This window comes from Pterocles gutturalis, unplaced genomic scaffold, assembly GCF_000699245.1.
Source record: "Pterocles gutturalis isolate BGI_N339 unplaced genomic scaffold, ASM69924v1 scaffold52150, whole genome shotgun sequence".
NCBI classification, from domain to species: Eukaryota; Metazoa; Chordata; class Aves; order Pterocliformes; family Pteroclidae; genus Pterocles; species Pterocles gutturalis.
Window position 1 is genome coordinate 1 of NW_010140174.1, and position 23,697 is coordinate 23,697.

Here is a 23,697-nt window from a genome sequence, read left to right on the forward strand (position 1 = left end):
TATGTATAAGATATATAAAATATAATTTGTATTTTATTACATGTGTAATAATATGTATATATTAATTGAGCACTTAGCAAGGGAAAAAGGAAACTATTCTCTTATTTAACTAATGTTCCTATAACTGGTATTACTTCAACTGAATTAATTGAAACTTCCAGACTGGGAGGGCGTCATGTCCTGTGTGGATAATGGAAGAGCAAAAAGCTTGAGTAAAGATTGATTAGCTGAAATTACGAATCTTGCATATGTTTTATATATTACCTTTTGTTTGTTTCTGAATGTTTTAGCAAATCTAAAATTTAAGTAGCTCTACAGTATGCTGCTACAGAAGAGTACAGATGACCTAATTGTACAGCTGCTTTGAAGGACTTTAGTGGCACATCAGTGACTGATTTTATAACACATCGAGTCCTGTAGATTTAAGTTGCATAAGTTGCATTTGTCTGAAGAAGTAATAATTATAAATGATCGTCGTTGAGTGTCAAAACATTGGTCTTATTCTAGAGGCATCTGAGGTGTAGCCTCTTTGTCAGAAAAAAATCCTAATTACCCCAGTAATCTGACAAAATCACGATTTATCCAGCTAGTTTAATGAAGGGAGCTATGTGTTTTCCATAGAGTGTGGACAGCTTGTAATTCAGCAAAGCTGTAGTTTCAGTTAAAACTTGGAAAGAAAAGACTGTAACTCTAGTTTTATCAGAAAAAAAAAAAACAAACCTGAAAAAAACTGAAAATCATCTTCATTTATGTGGTTCCACACGTAACTGTAATCTCTATGCCAGAGTCATACATGTGCCCTGCAAAGTGCTCTGATTGTCTTTGAGCAACAGTGTTGGTCAGTCAGCAGGCATGTGCAGTCCACCTCGGCAAACAAGTTGAGTGTATTTAACTGGGGCTATGGAAGATTTTTGTGTTGACAGTGCAGGAGAGCAGCCACTCAGGGCTGAACAGTTGGACTTTTACTGACACTCCCACTTGCTTTAGTCATACATCTTTTGCCTACTTTTTACATACTAAATTCCTAACGTGTGGTGTGTTGAGAGTCCCAGCTGTGTGATGTACTCTACTGAGACAGAATATAAGTGCTGGTCAAATGTGTGTTCACTAACTACACATTTACAATTTGGATTCAGCTCTTTCATCTTTCCTAGTTGATCTGGTCAGAGTCTTTATTTTCTCCTTTCAGTGTCAGTCTTCATCCAAATTGTCAGGCTTTTAAGATTTTTGTTTTGATGGGCTCTTTGACTTTCCAGAATTAATTAACTGGTTGTATTATGGTGATGTGATACATACCTTAGCTGGGAGGTAAATGCAAAATGTATCTAACATAGAACTAAAGATTAAGTATGATTGAAGAAGTAATTGTAGATATTTGAAAGTTATAAGAATTAGTGTAAAGATTCTGTTAAACGAAAGTGCTATAAAAGTTGCCATTGCGTAACCTTTGTTTGTGTGCAAGGGATTGGGATCAGAAAAACAGGTACCCAACCTCCTATAGCTTGTCATTTAGAAGGAGAGGATGAGTTGGTGCTGAGGTATGGAGGACTAGCATGTGCATTGATCCCCCTGGCCTGCCTTCCTTCTCCTTTAGCTTTCACTGAAACTCTGTCTTTGCTGTCTTTAGTCGATTCGGTATCCTTACTATCACTTCTTCCTACACCCAACATGGTGAACACCACATCTTCTGGCAGATAAGCTTCAAGAAACCTTAACTCCCAGCTGAGTAGTACGAATTTGCTGCTGAACGCAGCTGGTCTCAGCTGCTCTTGCTGCCAAGCACTAGAGATATTTCCGAGAGTTCACAGCTTTGTAATGAGGCTGGATTAAAACCCTTTGACTCTGAGTACCCCAAATCCCAATTTCTTCTTTTGCTTTTATTTTGGGCAGGAAAACTGATTAAAAACTTACCTCGTAAAGGGAAATGAGGCCAGGGAGAAAGGATATGTTTCTTCACATCCTGGAAATGGGGGAAAACAAGAAAGTCCAAAAACTTAAAAAGTTAAATCCAACTTAAAGTTTTGGTGCTTAATATCTTTGGGATTTGATGGCAACATTTCCTGAAGACTACAGCAATCTATTTGTCACTAAAATGTACCTAAATTTAAGCTGACAACCATTTTAGTGATACTGAAATAGTTTTAGATTTGTGAAATAGTATATGTGCGGTAGTGGTCATGGGGAAAAAAAATTGTAAATTCTAAAGTATAGTAGGTTTTTTTTACCATATATCATTTTATTTGCTAAGCAGTTAACTTTGAAACATGTTATTTATTGTTGCTATGAAAATGTGCAGGTGTGAAGCTCCAAAGAGTGAGGGTTTTGCAACTCATGTTCCTGGCCCTAATTAATGTTAGTTTTAGAGTAATTGCATTGAATGAGACAGTTCAGTTTCATATTATGGCCTAAAATTGGTTAGAGTAACCAGAGTGTGGGGGTTTGAAGTCATACACATTCTGCAGTGTAATGAGATGAAGTTACACAGGTATTAATGCCAGTTAGTTTAAAGGGATAGATGGAGGAGGAGGGCTGGGGTGATGATCGGACAGGGCTGAATCTGTATGAGAGATGTCTGTCTTTATCGGACTCTACAGCTGGGTGCTGATTTTTGCCTTAGAAGGTTTGCATTTTGCTTGCATATGTGTATCAATGCAGTTACCTGCTCTATGCAGCAATACATGCAGAAGATCTTGGGAAAAATTTATCATGCAAAGTGAAGTGTCTACATTTCAGTGGGCACAACTGTCAGATAACTTACGTGTGACGATACTGTGTGCATGTTAGTTTCATGAATTTTCCTCTCTACCCTTCAGGGAACAACCCATCTTCAGCACCCGAGCTCATGTCTTCCAGATTGACCCAAACACTAAGAAGAACTGGGTTCCCACCAGCAAGCATGCTGTTACTGTGTCCTATTTCTATGACAGCACAAGAAATGTCTACAGGATAATCAGTTTGGATGGCTCAAAGGTCAGTTTTATTTCAGAAAACTTGCTTGCTTCATCAATTTTTGTATTTTATGTTCTAGTTAAATGTCTTTCATGTATCTTCCCAGATGCTTTTGTCATTATCTGAGTAACAGACTACTGACATGTTCAAATGGTAACCTTGCTTCAGTATGTTTTAAGTGCTTCATTACATTTTAAGTATTTATTTGAAAACACAATTTTCCATGCATTTGTATTTACTTTGATAAATCTGTTGCTCAATTTAAGTGATGACTTGATGCTTAGTTAATATTATGAGCAGGCTAAAAAGACATTCCCTGTGAGATGCCCTAAAAAGTATAAATAGGGTTATAGTAACCTGTTTTCATCTTTGCGTTCAATGCTCTATCAATATAATTGGCTTCAGCATTATGAAGGACATCTGCTCAGTGCCCATAATCACTTGGTAAATCTTTTGTTACATAATCTTCCAATTTTTTGCTGTAGTGGATGTGCGGATTCCCGCCTAATAAAGCTCTCCATGGTAAGCTTTTATCAAAACTCAATTGGTTTGGGTTTTTTGGGGGGTGTTTTTCTTTTTTTTGTTTTTATTTTTTTTTTTTTTTTAAATTAGGAAGGATAATGTGTTGAGCTGCTGTTGTAAGAAACTTTGTATAAGAAATTAACTTGACGTGGAGAAAATACTCAGCTGTTCCTTAGGTTCTACCCAAAGGGTGTAGGAAAACAGTAACTTTACAAGCAGCATATCAGAAAATTCTGCAATAAGGACATTAAAGATATAGAGAGTGTAATCAAAAGTTGCAATCCTTTCAAAAGACTTTAATTTGCAATTTCTGGAGATTCATCAGTTCATGATGGTTGGAACTGAAATACTGTTAGAGAATAACAGTATTCGCAGAGATTTTGTGGCTATTTGTTCAATGCTGAAAAATATTACCCTGCATTTTTTTTAAATATCCAGATCATTGCTATTTTAAATGAAGAAGTAGAACTTCTGTCATTAAGAAGTATATAGAAAAAGATCTCGTAGTCAAAGATCTCTATATGATACTACTTTAAGTGATTGAGACTTTGGTATAAAAGCTTACCAGATTTTTTCTAAGTTTAAGTCATACCTTGTGTCTTCCCTTCCCAGCCTTCCTTCAAATTATTCTTTTAGTTCTGTCAAATAATTAAAATACCTTTTGTGTGATTGTTTATAAATACAGACTTTGGGATTGGAACTAGATGCTGTATGAAATCAAGACTACCAGTTGTAATTTGTAGCACCTTAACTGAGCTGCACAGTTTACAAAATCCATATTCTAGTATCCACCAGGGTTCCTCTGCCTTTGTCCAAAGCTACAAGGCCTGCAAAGTGCCGGCTGAGTTGAACTGTCAAGCAGTTGTTCACCTATTTATTTGTTCTTTTGTCTACTGCATTTCCTTTTTGCATTACTATTGGCAAGGTATATTGATAATGCAGTGTCACATTTATTTACTCTCTTTGTGATTCCTGCAATCCTAATAATGTTCTCATCTGAGTGTTAAATGTCTGACTAAGGTGTAGGATCCCATTCATGATTAAGAAAGACCTATTGTTTTAGACATAACAACACTGCTCTGAAATGTATGCAGGTGAATAGCAGGGGGACCTATGGAAGACTTTTAAGAGGGCTTTTGGCATAATTCCCGGAGCTTTTTGTTTTTGATTAAAGACCCATCTTTTTTTAACACGTCTCCACATATACAATATAGTATATACAATGGGCTGAATATAAATATGAAGCAGCCAGATAGTATCTCTGCTATATGGCCTACAGCTGGGTGTCGGTAACGCTGCTGGCATCTGAGCTTGTAGTGCCTTATATTGTTGATTGGTCAGACAGAAGCATTAAATTTGCAAAGAAGTAAAAGCTCTGCAATTTAATTCTCCCATTTTAAGTTTTGAAATGAAACTGAATGAAGATTATTTTGTGGGGTTTTTTTAAATCGCAATTTTTATATTGAAAATGTCTCAAATACATGTATTGCCAGTGGCCAAAATCACTTCTTGAACGATACTGGTTTTGAAGCTGTCATGCCCCTCCCTCAGAAGGAATAGATCCAGCCAGATTTTATTTTATACCTGGGTGCTGGTGGGGTTTACCACACCCCGTGGGTTTTTATAGAGGAGAGAATGTTGTGCTTGTGGCTGCTCACTTACAGTGGCTCAGGTGCTGAGCTGTAAGTCAGTAAGTGATGGCAGCTCACATGTATGTTCGCTTAGACTGCAGTAAGGAATGTCTGAGAGAAAGATCCTTTAGATTTGGGGGATAATCCTGTTTGTATCCCACACCCTTTCCTCTCCTTAGGTCAGTGGGTTTCAGTAGGATTCCTGGATAAAATTTTGCTTCTGTACTGATGGAAAGTCATTAAATCTTTCTTGAAAACAGAAGGACATTTTAAAGATGTGATCTTCACTCACCTCTGAGGAATGCTATTGTGTGTTGCAGATTCCCACTTCAATTTGCTTATGGCGGTCTTTGGTGTATTTTGAGAGAGGCTTTTTTTCCTTATTCCGTATCAATGGGTCTATGAGCCAGATTCAGATTAAATAAGTCCTACAGAAGCAAGTTCTGCTTATTTTTAATGCATTCTGTCTAATGTTGTTTCCTGAAGTTACAATCTCCTTGTTAAATACTTTGCACATAAAATGATGCGTCTCCCTCTAACTTGGCTCCAGAAAATGTTCTAGGACCATAGAGTGTTCAGTGTATAGGCCATATTTTATGGTCATGAACAGTATATGCATCCCTGTTGCCCCTGGCAGGGAGATACTGTTGCAAGTAATCTGTCAGAACTCAAGGCTGGTTTCTGTGGCCTCTTGTTAAATATCTTTTATGCAACCTTTTTCTCCTACAACTCTAGGAATCAAGGGAAGGCCTGAAAAATAAAAATTTCTTATGCAATAGGACATGACAACATTGAGCAGCTGTTGCTAAGGCTTTCAATTCTCATTAATTATATAGTCATTTCTTAGCTCCTTGGAAAAAAAGTAGTTTAGTACTTCTTTCTCTGAGGTGGTAGAAGGAAGCCGCCATTATTTCTCAACTAGCACTGCAGACAGACGTGAGGATTATTTCCAAAGTCCTGCTGTCTTTTCCATTCAATCTCTGACAGTCACTGAGGAAAGAAAGGAGATAAGTAAGGTGGTTCCTACAGTACTAGATAATTCTCTAATAATTTTTTCACAGATGCAAGATAGGAAAAACCTCTAATAATTTGTGCTCATCTAAAGCAAGTGAAGACTCTGGGAAAGAGCGATTTTCCAGTCTGTAGGTTCCGTGAGCCTTGTATATGTAATTTCTGAGTAAAGGCTTCCATCATTGTTACTGCCATAGATGATCTTTACATTTTAATGACTTGTAAAATAAACTTGTTGCACATTAAAGTGATAACCTGTTTAATGCTAAATACAGGTTTTAAGTAAGGCCTGTAAGCACAGGTCTTCAGTGGTCTTCCTTTGAAGAAATTAAAAAATACTGTGTGTTTTAAGTATTATTGCCATCAGTTTTAGCACAAGATAAAGCTTGACCACTGCTGTGTATCTTGCAGCTGTTGAGTTTGCAGTGAGTAAAATGAAGAGCTAAGACACATGTCCTATATACTCATAGCTAAACTAATATGAAAGGAAAACGTGAAAGCTATTTTATTATTCCAACAAAATCTAAAGATAACAAAATCAGTTTTCTTCAAAAGCTAAATGTCTGCCTGTCAGATTGGCTGTGTTCTGGTTTTAAGACAGTCTTGTACTTTTATTCTAACAACATTCATAAAAGCTGATGAAATCTTCGCTTGTTATACTGGTAAGTCTACAGTGAAATCTGGCATAGAGGAGAGCAGTTAAAGCAGTACCTATTTGAGCAGACAAAACAAGCTCAAGTATAAATTCTAATTTAAAAAATGTGATGTGAAGGATTCATATCTAATATTTTCCAGAAGTACACTGACTGTATCTTTAGCATGCTCTAGCATTGCACTTTTTAAGAGTGTAATTAATTTAGCATGTGAGAGCTCTAGCATACTAATGCTTTTAATTCAGAGAATATTAAAATCCCAGATTTCCTTGTAAAATTGGTAAATCCAAGGAAAGGACTCTTTGTATCACAGGGATCTGAATGTCATCTTCCCAGTGAGAAACGTCCTGTCTTTGAACTAATTTTTCTCTGCTGGAAAGTAAAGAGAAGAATCAGAGCAACTGTTTCTCAATAGAATTATTTTTTTTTAAGTGGTTTTCATACCTTTCTCCCTTGCAAGGAAGCAATTTGGCAGTCACTGTAACCCAACTTAAATGCAGACTGCTGTCAAAACAGATACCCCATTCTGGACCAGGCAGCCTGTTTTGGGTTCTCTCTTGCGCAGCCAGCCATGTGGTCAGCTGAAGCAGCGAGCAGTCTCAGCTGAAAACTGGTTGGTTTCCCCAAGGTTTTTCGCCGAGTTGATTTTCACCCAGACATGCCACTGCTGCTGCAGCAAATACCAGTCCTGCAGGCTTTAAACCTGCTTATTGCTTGGAAGTCATAAGCCTGTGTCTTCAGGGTCATCTGCATTCAGGAAGTTACATCTGTGACATAACATGCACCCTCCTCAGTCTGTGATGTAAGTTCAAGTTAAGGAGTGGGTGGAACTGGGGTTTAAGCAAGCTGGGCAGCATAGCTGGAGCTCGAGTTGGGAGGAAGACTCTTTTCTACACTGTCCCCAGGATATTAAATTTCAAACTTGTTAACTGTTAACAGCTTCCACAGCAAGAGAGATTGAGCATTAAGTGAACTTGCACAGCTCTGTTCTGCGATTCTACCGGGTTATTTCAAAAGTGCACTTCCAAGCACTTGCAGTGCACAAGAAGACAAGAAGCGTATGAGAAAAAGTGCACTCCAGAACACCTAATTTCCAAGAAGGTCCACCTCCCTGACTCGCATTATCTATTCTGTCCTATGTGGCATAGACAGCCATTTTCTGTGAGTTCTGTTGGAGGCCATAGTGCAAGTGCAAGCCTGCTGCCTTTATTTGGCTCTGAACCTTATGCCGAAAGAAAGGAGAATGATGTCTGAATTACCAGTGACTTCACTGACCAGCTTCTCCTCTATGAAAATCTGAGGAAATGTTTTGTGGACAATTAATGCTGGAGATGGTATTCCAGTCTTTGATCACACAGCAAATCCAGTCCTTGATCTGATGAGGCTTGTTGGTTCAAATGCAAGCTTTCAGTCATTACAAAATTTTCCAGGAGTTGTTCACAATTGCAGGCAAAACTTGCATTTTGAGGCAAAGGTTAATGGAGAGACGTGGCTGTTTGATATCGTCACCTACATCCAGATTTGCTCTTCCAATTTAATGTGAGTATAGTGGAGCTGCAAAGCCTCTACAGAAGATGCCAGTTTTGTTAAATTAATCTGCAGTATCTTTGCTTGTTTTTCTACGTTGTGATACAATGTGTTCATCTGAACTTCCTTGCAATACACCTCTCCGCCACTTCGTCTGAGAATCACTGTATGCACATAGGAGCTGTTTGTGGGCTTAACTGGCCCCTCAGCTGTAAATTCTTCAGGCTTGCCCTATAGAATTCAGCGAAAATCTTATGTTGATGGTAGCTGTGCTCCTGTGCTACCCAAATCTCAGCTAAAGCAAAGGGTGCCAAGTAGACTCCATGACTACTCATTTTAATATCCACCCAGAAGGCCATCCCACACAAGTAGTATAGACTGATTTTGACTTATAGAATATCTTGCGGTAGGGAGAGAAGTACTTGATCCCTCTGATGTCGAAGTTTCTCACAGTCGTCATCCTGAGGAAATACTGCTGTTCTTCACACAGCTGTACAGTTCCTGCTATTCAAAGAATAAAATAAATGTTTCATTTTTTGCAGTAGAGAGGATGGTTTGGACCCTGTGGATTTTGTTGCTGCTCTAGTATTTTTCAGTAATTGCTGGCTTTAACCTGTGAGGGGTAGGGTGGGGGCTACGGTTTCACGGAAGCAGGAAACACGCTGATGTTGCGAAGATTTCCAACTCAGTACTGTAAGACAATTGCAGTAGAATACGTACTGACAATAACCTCTGGAGCATGGTAACTGGCATGTAAGAAGGATTCTTGCTGAATTGTTCTGCTCACAATGTGTGCTATTTTCTGGGAAGCTTTAAGGACGTTCTCTTTCACATGGGTGTTACAAAGCACCAGTGATTCATGAAAAGGTCTATGAATTATTTAACAAATGTGTCTGAAACTCTTCGTAGCACCAGACAGATGAGAAAGCGTCCCTGCGTTTCACTTCAGATGCCCATATATTTGGGTTTATGGCTAGTCTTTCTAGTTCATGTTGGTTGGTTATAAACTGTACTAACCATCAGTTTTTTACTTAAAAAACTCTTTTATATCACTATAAGACTTTATCCTGACGTACTTTGTGTCAGCTGGATAGTTCCACATCGCAGATTTGGAATATGTTAGACCAACTTTATCATGATGGAAATACTGTTGAAATCCGTGGTAAAACTCTAGTTGCTTTTATGGAACTGGCATATCATCTAATAGTTGCATTTTTTATTTACATTAGCAGAAGTTGTATGCTGGAGGATGTGATCCTTCTTCCTGTATATAGCAAGAACTAGAGAAGAAAAATTATTCTGAGAGTAGTTCTTTTTCTGTAATTGGTATATGATCCTGTCACTGTTAAGCATGCTTGTGTGTGTTTAAAGGAAAAACAGATTATTGTAATACAGAAGCTTAAAAAGAAATTGTGCTTCTTGTTTTATTGTGTGTTTTCTCGTGAGAATCACATATGCAACAAGGATGGGGGGAATGCAACAGTGAAGTTTACAGTGGACTTGAGAGGCATTGCCTTAGGGACAAAGAAATACACTTGGGAGACAAGAAAGGACTTTGCTAGTTCTTCTATTCTGATCTCATTAGCCTATACAGATGCTTTGAAGGAGTTTTTTTAGACTTGCTGACTACTAAATGACTGCTTGCAAAGGTTTTATTCCTTTTACAGAACGTATGCGAAAATATGCTTTTGTAATTTTAGCTGTGAATGAATTAGAAAACTGTTCCCTAGTTCTCAGTGTGTCTCATTCAGTGACAGGTACTTGACTACAATATTGGCATTTTCAATTACGAGTGGTCTTTAAAAAAAGTCAAAACCAGAAAATTCCTTTTTTACAACTATTACTTTTTTTCAGGCAATAATAAATAGCACTATCACCCCCAACATGACATTTACTAAAACATCACAGAAGTTTGGCCAGTGGGCAGACAGCAGGGCGAATACAGTCTATGGCTTGGGATTTTCATCTGAACATCACCTTTCCAAAGTAAGTATGACCAGTGGCAACTATTCAGCTAGTCAAGTGGCTTAAGAATATTTAATTCCTGCTCATTGTAGCTTGACTCAGTGCTCACTACTGTTGTTATTTACAAATAATTTACAACAAAATATTCTGTATCAGTCCCTATAACGTAAAAGGACAAGACAAAGAGTGATACCTGCAAATTTTCTTTTAACTGATGGAGGAAAGGAGGGAGATTTAAGGTATTGCAGTGTATTATGTTAATGCTTTCTAATTACTAATTTGTTAAGTTTCTTGTTTTTTAAAGTTGTTCTTCCATTACAGTTTTTCATTATAGAATTTAAAGGAGTAGACAATTTAGTGTTTCTTCTGTATTTAGATCTCCTAGAAAATAAGTTGTTGGTGGTCTTCAGATGCATTTTTGTGTTTTAAGCCAAATCGCTTTAACTTTTCTACTATGTAGTACATCAAATTACAGATATTTCAGCATCTAGAGGCTTAAAGTAAAGCTAGTGGGAAATATATTCCATGTAAAAGAAAACTACATTTTCTTGTTGGAATACAAAAGATGAATGTTTACAGAAGAAACTCTGTGCCATACATTTTTTTTCTGTTCTACTTGTGCAGGAGGGTAGTAAACCTCATTCTGAGGAAAGCAGTAACCCCTGTTTCTCAAAGTGATGGTGTAGTTTCACTGAGCACCCTTTTTACAATACCTATTGCTATTGATACTTACCCAGTAGATGAGTCCAGGAACCTGTACAAGTCAGTGTAATTTTTCTCCAGATGAGGAATTTCAGTTTCAGTTTAAGAACATGTCTCTAAGCAGAGATTTTTCGTCTTTAAAGTATACAAAAGCTCTGGAAACCCAAGTGCAGTTAAAGGAATGTATATTACATGTAAGGAATAATGATTGGCTTGTTATTAAAAATAATAGTCATACCAGCCATTTTGAGAAAGTAATTGTCACTATCCACGGATAAGCATGGGCCTGTTAGAAAAGCATTAAAACGAGAACCAGTACATCTGCTTTGTTTGGACAAGTGTTATACTTGTAAGATTTGTTCCTCTCATAATAAGACACCTTTCATTTCCACAAAGCAACACAAACACAGGAAATTCTAATGACACTAATATTGTGTGTATGTTTGTGCACCTGTCATTGCTTCAGTGAACTTGAAAACTTTCTCGCTTACTTAAATTGTGAGAGACATTATGACATAGAGGCACTTGCTTACCAACATGGTAAAAACTTTTCTTAATATTTCAATGGACTTGGCGTAAATGCTAATTTAGTTTGTCTCTTGTAGACTTGCTTGTTTTCCTGAATCACCGAATCCTCCTTTGGAGGCAAAAGTATCACGCTGTAGTCATACACACTGTCTTCAAACACTAGATTATCCTTGTCAGTGAAAATATTTTGGATGTTCTATCTGTCCTATCCTTGACTCTTTTTTCTCACCCCATGTGGTACTTACTGCCTTCTTAATTACAGTTGTTTCAATCCCATTCTTTCACTGCTGGATGTCTGAGAGTTTTAAGTATGCCGTTGGCTTAAAACTTTATATTGCTGTTGAAAAAATAATCTGAAAAGCTACATTAGATATTTTGTCTTAAGTACATGTTTGATTAGCAGTTACTCAGATTGCTGTGTTTTACAAAGAATACACAAATCTGTTGAGAAAAATACTAGGTTGCAGGCCTTTTCTGAAGGTTGTGGTGATGAATCTTCAGGACCTTTTCATCAAATTGCTCCTGTTGTATTATATCTTAATTATCAAGCTGATATTCATGTGTGTTGAAATTGTTGATTGTTGCTACTAAAATTAATAAAGGTAAAACATTCTGTGTTATTTTAGAAGTAACAAACATATTTGACAGGCGAAAGGAAACTTTTTCTTTAGATTATTCGGTCATTGGAGTTGGTAGATATGTTGGTCTTGGAATCAAAAAAGCTCATTAGAAACCCTGGATCTGCTGCATAGCTTTAGAGAAATCACATCTATATTTTCATTCTTGTCTCTGCACAGATTACTGACGCTCACTTCTGTGCACTGGCATTGTAGTCACGTTAACTAAAGCACTTTTTAGTACACCTAGCACTGTATGACATGAAATCTCATTTAGGGCTCAAGCTACTACTGGACATTAGCAATAGGGCTAACACATAAACTGTGTTAATGGAGTTGTTCAGAAACAGATTGCTTCTGAAAGTTGCCTTAAAAATTTATTCTGGAACTTCTCTTCTGTATTTGATTTATCGAAGTCCTTAAGTGAACAGCCCGGTTGTATGTAATTTGTTTTGCAGTAGTGTCTCTGGGCCCCAAGGAAATATTTCAGGTTTCAGGGAGTAGAAGGCAACATGCAACCACAAAAAACTTTAGCCTAGTGTGTTAGTGACTGATTTCAACAGGTTAATGAAGCAAATAATCAGAGCAGACAGAATAAGCTGTCTATTCTCAGATCATTGTCTGCTTAGTTTATAGTGAATGTTTGACTTTTGGACTATTCAGTTTTGGTTCACATGCTTTTGTCCTCCTAAAGCAATTACTGGGGTAGAGAGCAACAGCGGTAACCTCTCTCTGTACAATTATTGTGACTGAGAATTAGCAGATTGAGAGTATCTGTTAGAAAAATAATGGCACTCTAATCGATTTCGCGTACAAACAGTGTAGAAGAAAATAAATTAAACATTTGTTTATCTTCATTAGACACTTTCTCAATATGTTAGACCACAGGTTAACCTCAAGATTGCTCCATCAGAAATCAGTGTTGAAGAATATTCCTTTCACAGGATCAGGTTTTGCTAGCAGAGTCCCTCTTGTTGCTGCAGTAAGAGGAACAGAATGCCCCATGATTTTGAGAAAAAACTGAGACAACCTTCTCATTCAGAAGATAAGTCTGTGCTTTTGATAGTATCCTAATATATAAGAAATATTCCTTTTCAGGTTTGCTGTCTGTCTCACCCCCTTAAGTTAGTTGACCTGATTTATTCCATATAACTTTGGAGTATGCTAAATGGCAGAAATACAACCACAGATACTTGTAAGAGCCTCTTGTAGTCTCCCTGCACAATTTTTCATCTTTTCCTTAAAATATTGATCCTCCAGTGAACCTTTCCTTTCATACCATCTTTGTTATTCAGGAATCTTATCAAGAGATTGCTATTATCCATCACCTGACTATCTCAAGGAATTCTAGTAAATTTGTGAAAATTTCCACTACATTAGCCTTGCTGGATCTTTCTTAGAATTTTGTCTGTTGATCTGTCTATTATATATCTTTTTACAGTTTCTACCACTGTGATATAGCAGATCATATTTACTGCCTTATATGTCTTCAGCCATTTATTGTAAACCTCAGCATCATGTTCTCCATTTACCAATTCTCTGGTCTAAAAGCTGTTTTAAATGATAGGTTACCCATCAGATTTTGAGGTCTATGTACACGTCTTAAATAAGTGTCATCTAGTTGTGATGATCTGTTGTCAATTTTATTATCTGAGGCTTTTTTTGATGCTGGATTAGACTTTCAGGGTGGTAACTTTTGTCTCATTCTGTGTTAGCAAAACATATACTTTTAGATAACCAGACAGGTGAAATAGAGGATACAAGCAGAGAGGAATGATAATTCCTCAAATACTAATTGCCTACCAGGAGAAGAAGTTTAAAGACAGTAAGATTTTTTTATCTTGCATGGCAAGTGAAGTTCTGATGGAAAATAGTTGAGGGTTAAAGTTCTTTCCAACCCAAACAATTCTATGATTCTATGATTGTATTATGTCACACAAAGAGTAGCCTTTGTCCCTTCTAAATACACACGTAGTGCAAAACAATTTCTTTGTATATTGCTGTCGGAGAGATTTAGAAGCTGTTGGTGAAGCTTCCAATGTTTTTGCAGGATCGTTTCAGTCTTAAGCTGATCATAAGAAGATAATGTTCTGTATAAAAGCAGTCGGAAACAAAAACAAATGTTTGGCTACTATAGCAATTAGTGTAGTGTCAAGCTGAGCTCTATGAAGCCAATTTTTTCTCTAGGCAGAGAAAGTAGGCCCTCTTCTTAATAAATTGATTAAATCTCTCAAGTTTAAGGGTGCATGTATTTCTAAATTGCTGCTTTAGCTATTTTCTGGAAGAGGTACATGTAGCATAGAAATTAAGCTTCATATGGCAATTCAGTGTGCAATTCTTGAATCCAGTGTTAAGTATGTGCAAATGTTTAATTCAGTGAATTTGTTCTTTAGCTTGATTGATGTCAATGAACAATCAGGAAAGGAACTTGACTCTGTATTCCCGCTGCTGCTTTCTTATTAGCTGTTGAAATTATATATTCTGTTAAAATTTGGGAAGCAGTCAGTATTGCTTCAGTCATGAAAGACTGAAGCCCAATGACAGCTCTAAGCTAATAGTGACCACAGTAGGCTTCAGAACCAGATAATTTGTTGTCAGGAGGAGAGTAAAAACTCAATCTGAAAGCAGCTGTGTAAGGAAGCTTGTCACTGTTATTAGCCATGTCTGAGGTGAGGTTTTTTAACACTATCAGCAACAGATCAAACTTCTTTGCATCATAAATGTCCTGACATACAAACAGTTCATATTATGTCTGAAATTTACTGAAAGGTATATCACTGTGTAATCCACTTAAATGAGTATCTGATAAGGAGAAAAATTTTAAAATTCTACCGACAGAATTTGACTTTGTAAAATGTTAAGTACAACATTCTGTTCTGCATGTAATGTACTACTTCACGCCTACTCTCTCTTTTTACTTTTTTTTTTTTCTTTTAAACATATGTACCTTCAGTTTGCTGAAAAATTTCTGGAATTCAAAGAAGCTGCACGACTAGCAAAGGAAAAATCTCAAGAAAAGATGGAGCTAACAAGTACACCCTCTCAAGTGAGTCTTATTGCCTTGATTCAAGCCTAATACTTCATATCTGTGCTACTTACTGTGTTGTATCTTACACACACGTTGTGTTAAAATGAACGGGGTACTTCCCAGTTATCCTGAATCCTCTCAACAGTCAGCTAAAAGTGTCAGGAAGTCTAAGAATATACTTATCATACCCTACAGATGTGTCAAAGGAACGTGCTTTAAAATAAAATCAGCCTTTTGTTTATTCCTATTCCTTTCTTTGAGCTTTCCCGGGAAAATGAGTAAACATGGTGAGCAGTTAGGTGAGTAAATCTATAGTAAACACTTTTGTGGTTTTTCTTATTGTATCTATGAAACTTCAGGTGGTGCACTGTAAAGGACTTTTGTAGAAGAATCATTACAGCAAAAATCAAAGTTAAAGCAGCAAACGATTTTTGCTTATTTCTTATTGTGTAGTATTCATTTGTGAAATGTGCTGAAGGAAGATGACAGATTCATGTTCTGGTTCTGGAGTTTTATTACAGTTAGCCATGATGATAAATATTATAAATGGTATCTCAAAATATGAACTGGGTAAATATAGGCCTAACAGGAGGATAAATTTAATATATAGTCATATTTATGTTAGTCATGCCTAGAATTAATTGACTTGAATACTTTGAATTTGCTTTAAAAAAAGAAATGGCATGAGGCCTTTATGCCTCTGCACACCCCCCCACCCTCACCCCACCCAGTGTTTCTGGCTCTGTGTGTAGCTGTTTGCTTTATTTTAAGCAGTAGTGAAGACAAAGGTAATTCCTTCTCTTGGAGGATGAAGCTGCTTTAAACCTACAGCAGGGGTTCCTGAGTTAAGTAGGATTAATGCAGCCGAGTCTTTTTTCTGGGGAGTCTTCACTCATTGAATCAGTGTGTCTCTTGGGTGCTTTGCGCTGTAATGCGCTCCGGATCTTTGGTGGAACAAGGATGGCAGGCAGTTTGCAACATGCTGTATGAATAGTTTTATTGCCAGCAGAAAGCTACATCTGGTGTCCTTCCAAGAGAAGTCAGATGAAACCACACGAATATACACAATGAACCAACCTAATCTTGTTTTCCCAGTAGGCATTTTGCCCAAGGGCTAGGTTGGCTTTTGCTATTAACGGGAAACTGCTTGCTTTACTCTAACAAGAAAAAAATAAGGCAATCTTTTTTTATTAGTTTTCTTGTCTGTCTCTAAATTTCTGATAAATTCCATAAATAAACACAGAGATAATAGAAATAGGTGTTTCAATATTGTAACCTAATATACGCATGGCTTCAGAAACAGTGAAAGTGCTTCAGCCAGGGCTCTAGTTAGTCAATATTATAGGCAAAACAGTTACTCTGCTTATTCTTTGACATGCTGATTAATAGTCTGGACTCAGAAGTTAAATCTGACACTGTCAAATGGAGTGGCTTATTGTTTGGTTTGGACGTAAATTTGAACTACTCACTCAGAGACAAGATGCTTTCATCTAGGAGCTGCCCAGGGTTAAAGTTTTCTCTCAAACTATATGAGCTATTAATATTTTTAATTTTCCTGTGCAGATTTCCTTTTATACCTGGAACCTAACATTTTATTCTGTAGGCAGTTACAGAAATGTTACCTTGAGCGACTCTATAATGCGCATTGAGAGTTGCAGTTTAATTACTGCACGCTTAGGAATAACTTCACATTCAGGACTTACTTTTCATCTCTTGGCTTTTTGCTGTGTTGATAAGTTAGCATATTATTCTGAAAGATACAGTTAGTGCAAGTACTGACACATCAGCATAATTGTCTTCACATACTTAATGCTTCTCATTAGTTCCCCAGAGACAAGGGAGTTGAATCAGGAATTTTGAGTTTGGAGCAGATGAGAAACGATGGCTTCATGGCAAACTGCAGCCCTTACATGGCACTGGGGCTCATTCAAAGAGATTTATTGCCTGGGGGGAAGATGGGTGCTTGGTAGTGGGGAGGGAAGGTGGGACCCTAGAGGCATTTGAAGGAGCGCTTGCTATAATTTTGATCATCTGCCAAAAAGTGGCTGCAAGGCGAGTAATTCAAGTGTTGACTTTCTCAGTCATTTTACAGCTCTTCTTTCCCTTTTGCATCGTGATCCTTTGCAGAGAGGGAGAATAAAAGGGGAAGGAGATATTTTCAGTGGCCAGCCAAAACTTTGCAGGAACCTGGCTTTTTTAGGACGCTTTGACAGCAAAGGCATTTGTGTGTAGTGAGCTCTGTAATGGTAACCCAGTTAGCTATGAGTGTCAGTCCCTCTGCTGTTCTGGACTTGCTGATATCCTTTTCCTTTGAATTAGTCATAGGTAGGAAGATACTGCCTATCAAAACTGGAAAATATGTCAAACTTAAATAAAATGTTATATTTCTCTTGGTACTGCTTTAATAAAAGCCCTTATTATTTACCAGTTATTAAAGTACCAGGTGTGGCGCATTGCCCACCCTCTGTGCTACACAATTCTGAAAGAAAGAAAGTACATGTGCTTTTTCCTGCATTCAGTATGTCCCTACAGATTAAATCTTTATTAAAATATCTCTACAACTAGTGTAACAAAACCCCGCACAAGGTATTTGCTGTTCACTATTGTTTGATGGAAACCTGCAAATACTACTACAGTGTGTGAGTTTATCAATTCTGAATGTCTTCCAAAAGCTTGTTGTGAAACTAAAGAGAAATAGAAAACAAGAGATAACAGAAATATCTCAGAAATAGAATATTTGTAGTTAGTACTTACCAGAGTTATCCATGTTAAAAATTAAGAACAGTCTTATCTAAAGTCCACTGAAGTTAGGCTGCTTCTCTAAGGTGTTATGAGCTTTAGCAAAGTGTTGGTACTGTTTGGCTAGATATTTCCACCAGAAAAGTGCCACAATGGCCAGGAAGTGGTAGTTCTGTGTTGAGTATTTTTTTGATATACTGTTTCATCTGATGGCATGGGGAAGGGTGGGGTGGGGGGGTGCACATGTGCTTGTGTGTGTGTAACACATAGTAGAAAGAAAGCAATACATAGCCCAATTTTGTAATTACTTAATAGCGGGAGTTCCTTTTCCCTTAAACTATGCTGCTGCAAATTTTAAACTTTGCATTCTTACTGTTTCTTTAATACTGCCTTTAATACTACTCTTGTTTACCAGCAGGCTTTGCTTTAATTTCCCAGAATATCAGATAATATTGTAAAATCACCATTTAAGTTGACTGTAAAAAGAACTTAAACTTGTCCAGAGAAGGACAGGGGCCTGGACCAACAAATTACAAGAGAGATGCTGCTTTGTTATGTGTAAGTCTCACCAAGCACATGGTGCTTTCTTAAAATGAAGAGGAAAGCATTGTTCGTTCCTGTGTCAGAGAACTTCTGCTTTTGACCCATCTATATTAAGATGGATTCATATAATAATGCACACTTTATCTATAACTGCTGTGTCTGGACGTTTCAGTCTAGAAAGAAGTTGTCTATTTTGGTACTTCTAGGGCCACCTATGCACATAGGTACTCCACCTGGTGTCCCTTTAACTCAGCCTTAGGTAATACAGCTTTGCAATGCTCTTATCTTATTTAAAACTAAAACACTGGCTTACCTGTTGTGCCACCTGCTATTTCCCAGACCCATCTTTTAATATAGGGAATTCTTCTGCTCATGTCATAAACTCATGGATCTTAGAGTGACAAGCCACCCATGGTCTGTTTTCAGTTACAACCTTGCCTACGTGCAGAAAGAGCAACGCTTTGATCTGGAGTCTGCTGAGCTGCATGAAGCAATAGCCTGAAAACTGTGTGTCCCCCTCTTTTTTTTTTTTTCTTTTTTTTTTTTTCTTACCCCTCTCTTCTCTTTTAAACTTACCTTAATTACATTCACATACAGGACCAAACAGAGCAGGTTGTGCAGCTTGCAGTCTCACCACATCACTCTTGCAACCAACTGGAGTCTGAACCTCAGTTTTTCTTTTTTCTAACCAGGGATCTGTCCTCAGATATTTATTTTGATCCCAGTCATTTCCAATTAAGATTAATTTCTGAAATTGTGTGGTGAGTAACTTACTCAAAATAGTCTTGTCTGTGATTCTGAGCACCTCCTATGCAGACTATTAGGAATAGCTATTGCCTGAAAAGTTTTAGAATCACAATGTCATTTAGTGCAAGGAATGGTTTAGTTTTGGCAAAATGGTCATGGTTTATCACCTGTAGAAGTACAAAATTAACTGACAAAGTTTGTGGACAAAGTAACTTTCTGGGATGTTACGTGAATTTCTATACTGGTACAAATGTTTCACATGTGTTATGGTATGGGAATCAGTAGCTGGCACACTTATGCCATTGCCAGTCAGTACTGAACAGAGAAGCACTATGAAGAAAAGCAATCCTAGGGAATGTGTGGAATACTTAATAAGAAAACAAGCTGGAGCTGGTTTGATTGGTTCACGACTTCAGAACCGCCTACTCCTCCTTTTCTTCTGTTCCATTTTTAGTCACCTTTTAAAGGTGGCTTGATCTGTGCTGTGTAGTCTGCTTGTTTTACTTTTGATTAATTCCTCTCTATCATATTTCATTTATATAATGTAGGCATTGTCATTTTTATGCTGCTTGGCATCACTGGAGTCCTGCCTACTCATTAGTATGGCCAGAGCTCCTTCAGACAGTGCAGATCTCTGACAAAGCCAGTCCTGAGTCAGGCTCTCACATTTATTTGTCATATAGAAAAATACTAATCCTCAGGCCATGTGTAAGTCCAGGACCAGTGTGTGATTTAAAGTTCAGTATCCTCCAGAAACACAAATATGATACAACAGTGATTTTATACCGCAGGATAGCTGTTAAACCTTTCTTCTCAAGTGCATGAAATATCTATTTGTAGCTGTCATGAGTGGGAAATATCAGGCCTTAAAATATATCATTGATTTACAGGAAGACTAGTAATTTTCAATTTAAGTGCTGTTTTTTCATACAACGTCTGTACAGTTGAATGTTAGAACTAAGTTAACCTGCCCTCTCAGCTAGAAGGGAGGGATGAAAATCGCTTTTTAAGCTGACTGCAGTTTCTTCCCCAGCTCCATAAAGTCTGGAGTGGTTGTGTCAAGGTATAATGGTATAGAATAAAAACTTAATTGCATATGAACAAAAAAATACCAAAATCTTTCTAAAATTCTTTTACTCTCTCTAATAAATTTTAAATGGGAACATGGTACCTGTAAGCATTTGTAAAAATCTTGTTCAGTGTTAAATGGCTTTTTCTGTTGTTTTTAGTGCTTTTTTCATAACCAGCTTCATTATAGTTGGCTGCAAATAAGTTATCAGGCAGGGATAGTTGTGAGTGTGTGAGAGCACTGATTAACCTGTATTATTGGTGGAAGAAATACATACTAGGGTCTGGTGCTTCTCTTGTACGTATGAAATCAGCCCCTAATAACCTTGCAAGCAATGAACTTTTAGGTATTACATAGACTGTGGTTTGTCTGCATTAATTTTTGTCACTTGAATGTCATTCACATTAGAAGTCTATGAAAATGCTTTACTGAAAAATAAAGATGCAACTTACACATTTGTTTTTCTTCTATTGAAATAATTTTTATGCATTCACACTTAAAACTTTTTAATAAGTAGGCTCTGGCTTTATGTATCTGCTATGAGTGTTGTAGGAATTTTAGCTTGAAGATAGAAGCCATCCAGATGTTGTAGTGGGTGGTATGTATTTTTTTCAAATATCTAGTGTAGTTCGGGAAGAGGAGGAAATAAAAGAGAAAGTCTTGGGTCCACAAAGGCTTTCACTTAATGTCAGTGGAAACCGTTTATCAAATCAGAGGATCGTAATAGACAAAACCATATAATTTTTATAAAATAATTCGTTTGCCTGATTATCTTGACAAATCTGCTCTCCTTTCACACTTACTTTCAGTTCAGTTTCAGTTCAGTAAAATTGTTCTGTAAAAATCAAGATTTAATTTTTCCCTTTAAAGTACTAACACTTAATATTTTTGGCTATAAAATAACAAGATTCTTCCTGCAAGTAGGTAACAATTTGCATTCATATAATCAAAAATTACATTTATATTATAAATAACAGTTTATAGCTGTGGAATTAAATCAGCATAAGCTAATTATTTCTGCTTTTTAATCAGGAGGAGTTTAATAAGAAGGTGGAGAATGGAGACACTGGTGCATGTGCGTTGTATAATTTGATGAATGCTAAATATAATAGAACTTGAAGTCAGTATTAAAATGTTGTATCACCCACTAACTCAAGTTGTAGAGTGAGATACAGATCTCTCACTATGTGAGAAATATGGCAGAATAAAAGCAAAATTTTGACAATTGTGCTACAAATGCTTAATGTATTTTAAAATGCAGTGAAAACGTTGAACAACAGTTATTTTTGGTTAAGAGACACCAGAAAGGTGTGGAAGGTGATAATGACAGCCAGATCTTACTTTCTTTAGAAGACCTGAGTTTTTCCATCTAGTTAAGTCTCAAAGTCAAGGACAACGTTTCCTATAAATGGAGCATCAGATTCAGTATTGGCTTTCAAAAAGCTTTATCCTTGTGAACTAGTTGAAGACTACAAGTGGAGTTAGAAAGTAAACCCTGATCTTGTAAGATCATGACCACCTTCAGATACTCTGCAATTCTTTCTGAGGTTGCTGTTCTTCATCTTCCTGTTCAGAACGTCAGAGAGCTGGGAAGAGGAACTGCTGGCCTTCCAGAGACTCTGCTTGTGCTTCAGTTTAATAACATTAAATAGCAATTTTACCTGTTCCCCATGGAGAACAGATAAAACAACCGGTCCTCTGCTGTATAGATGCCTCTCCACGACGTCCATTGAACTCTATTCATGAAACTCTTCTATCTTAGAATTAAATGTTACTGCTTGATTACTAAAAGCCTACTAAGACATTTTAAAATTTAACTGAGCTATTTAGCTTATAGGACTCGCTTATCTCCTGCAAAAATAATTACTTGAGAAAGAATGTAGGAAAGAAAATACTAAAACCACACAGAAGTACTGAAAAGCCATAAGATGTGGGATACAAGGATGTACTTTGTTTGTATGAAATAGACGTACTTTTCAGTGACTAGAGATTAGCAAATGGTGTTTGTTGGCCAAAATACAAATGTACATGTTGGCATGATGAAGGGTGATTAAAACTGCACCAGTGCCTTCTGCTGGGAGTCAGCCATTAAGTTTTTCAGGTGTCCAGTTACATGGAACTAATGGAAGCTGCCTGGGTGTATTTGGAGTATTCTCCTTTGCAGATAATACGATGATCAGCAAGAGCTAGGCCAGCCTAACGTGCCTACAAAAGTTTTGCAGGGACTCTGCTGAACAAATGCTGTTTACAAGTGACTCATAGGTGAAACTGTCAGCACAGCATCAGTGGCCCTTCCACTGTTCTCTTTGGTTAATAAGCAGTATGAAAGCTAGATTTTGAAATTAATATCAGAATTATTTGTTTCACTGTGTTAGAAGATAGAGTAAGAAACAAGAGCCCTGACTGTCAATAATCACCCATTGTGTAGCGGGATGAGGGCTGACTGTGATACCAGGTAAAAGAGAGAGTTATGTAATAAGCAGGAGGCTGGATACTTCCAAATAATTCGTAGGTCAGTTGTGTTTTTTACAAGATAATGTGAATCTTATGGTAATGTACTTGGAAATTAAATTCACGTAATGAAATATGACCATGGGGGATTCTGGAAATCTGAGCCTCACATTAATGCTAACTAAAATTTGTGTATCATTTAAGAATGAATGTTAGTGCTTATATGCACATAGTCTTCCTGAGCAGGACAGTTTGTAATTTTAATGTGTTGTTTGTTTTACTTAAGGAATCAGCTGGAGGGGATATTCAGTCTCCTTTAACGCCAGAAAGTATTAATGGGACAGATGACGAGAGAGCGACACCGGAAGTGACGCAGAACTCAGAACCAAGGGCTGAACCAACCCAGAACGCATTGCCATTTACCCATAGGTACAGATTCCATTCCCACATCCTGATTAAGTGATATCTGTCTCCTTCCTCGTTAAAGGGACTTTCTCCCATATTGTGTGGAAAAAAAAACCCCCAAACCAAACCAAACTGTCCAAACTGTCCCCCAAATCTGGACTGGCTTTGAGATTTGCAATATAATCTTTGTTTTAAGAAAAAAACATGTATGACAAAATCTCTTGGAATAAGATTTGGGGGAATGTTACTTCATAGTTTAATCAGCTTAACATGAGCCCTTGAACACTGGTTAGTGCAGGTGTCCCTTTAACAGGAAGCATTATTTCAGTGTCTGAGATCTTAGTAAAATTAACTGCTTCATAGAATATTCCAATTAAATTATTTTTGCACACATTCTTTAAATGACTTGATGGGACTGGATGTCAGCCTTTCATTGATGGGTTGTTGGAAGAAAAGGGACTCTTGCAACATTTCTGGATTGTGAAGTTTAAAGCAGACTTTAACTGAACAGTTCTCTGACAGTTGAAAACGTTTTTCAACCTTTTTTTGAAATATGAGAGAAGCATAGTTCTGCTACAGACTGAATATCACTCCAGTCTTCAAGAAGGGC

At 37.1% G+C, this 23,697-nt stretch overlaps 1 protein-coding gene across 1 annotated transcript; it reads left to right on the plus strand.

Moving 5' to 3' along the window:
* The first annotated feature begins 2,515 nt into the window (after nucleotides 1–2,515).
* Nucleotides 2,516–23,145, plus strand: LOC104459648 (homer protein homolog 1-like). The gene is made up of 5 exons (XM_010083547.1): nucleotides 2,516–2,559; nucleotides 2,814–2,970; nucleotides 10,148–10,279; nucleotides 15,059–15,151; nucleotides 22,969–23,145. The coding sequence occupies exons 1-5, from the start codon at nucleotides 2,516–2,518 to the stop codon at nucleotides 23,143–23,145; spliced, it is 603 nt and encodes a 200-aa protein (XP_010081849.1).
* The last annotated feature ends 552 nt before the right edge of the window (nucleotides 23,146–23,697 follow it).

Coding starts and splice junctions, on each gene's coding strand:
- LOC104459648 (XM_010083547.1), top strand. CDS start 2,516: ATGGAGGAGGAGGGCTGGGGTGATGATCGGACAGGGCTGAATCT. Junction 2,560..2,813: donor GATCGGACAGGGCTGAATCT/GTATGAGAGATG, acceptor TCTACCCTTCAG/GGAACAACCCATCTTCAGCA. Junction 10,280..15,058: donor CTGAACATCACCTTTCCAAA/GTAAGTATGACC, acceptor ATGTACCTTCAG/TTTGCTGAAAAATTTCTGGA.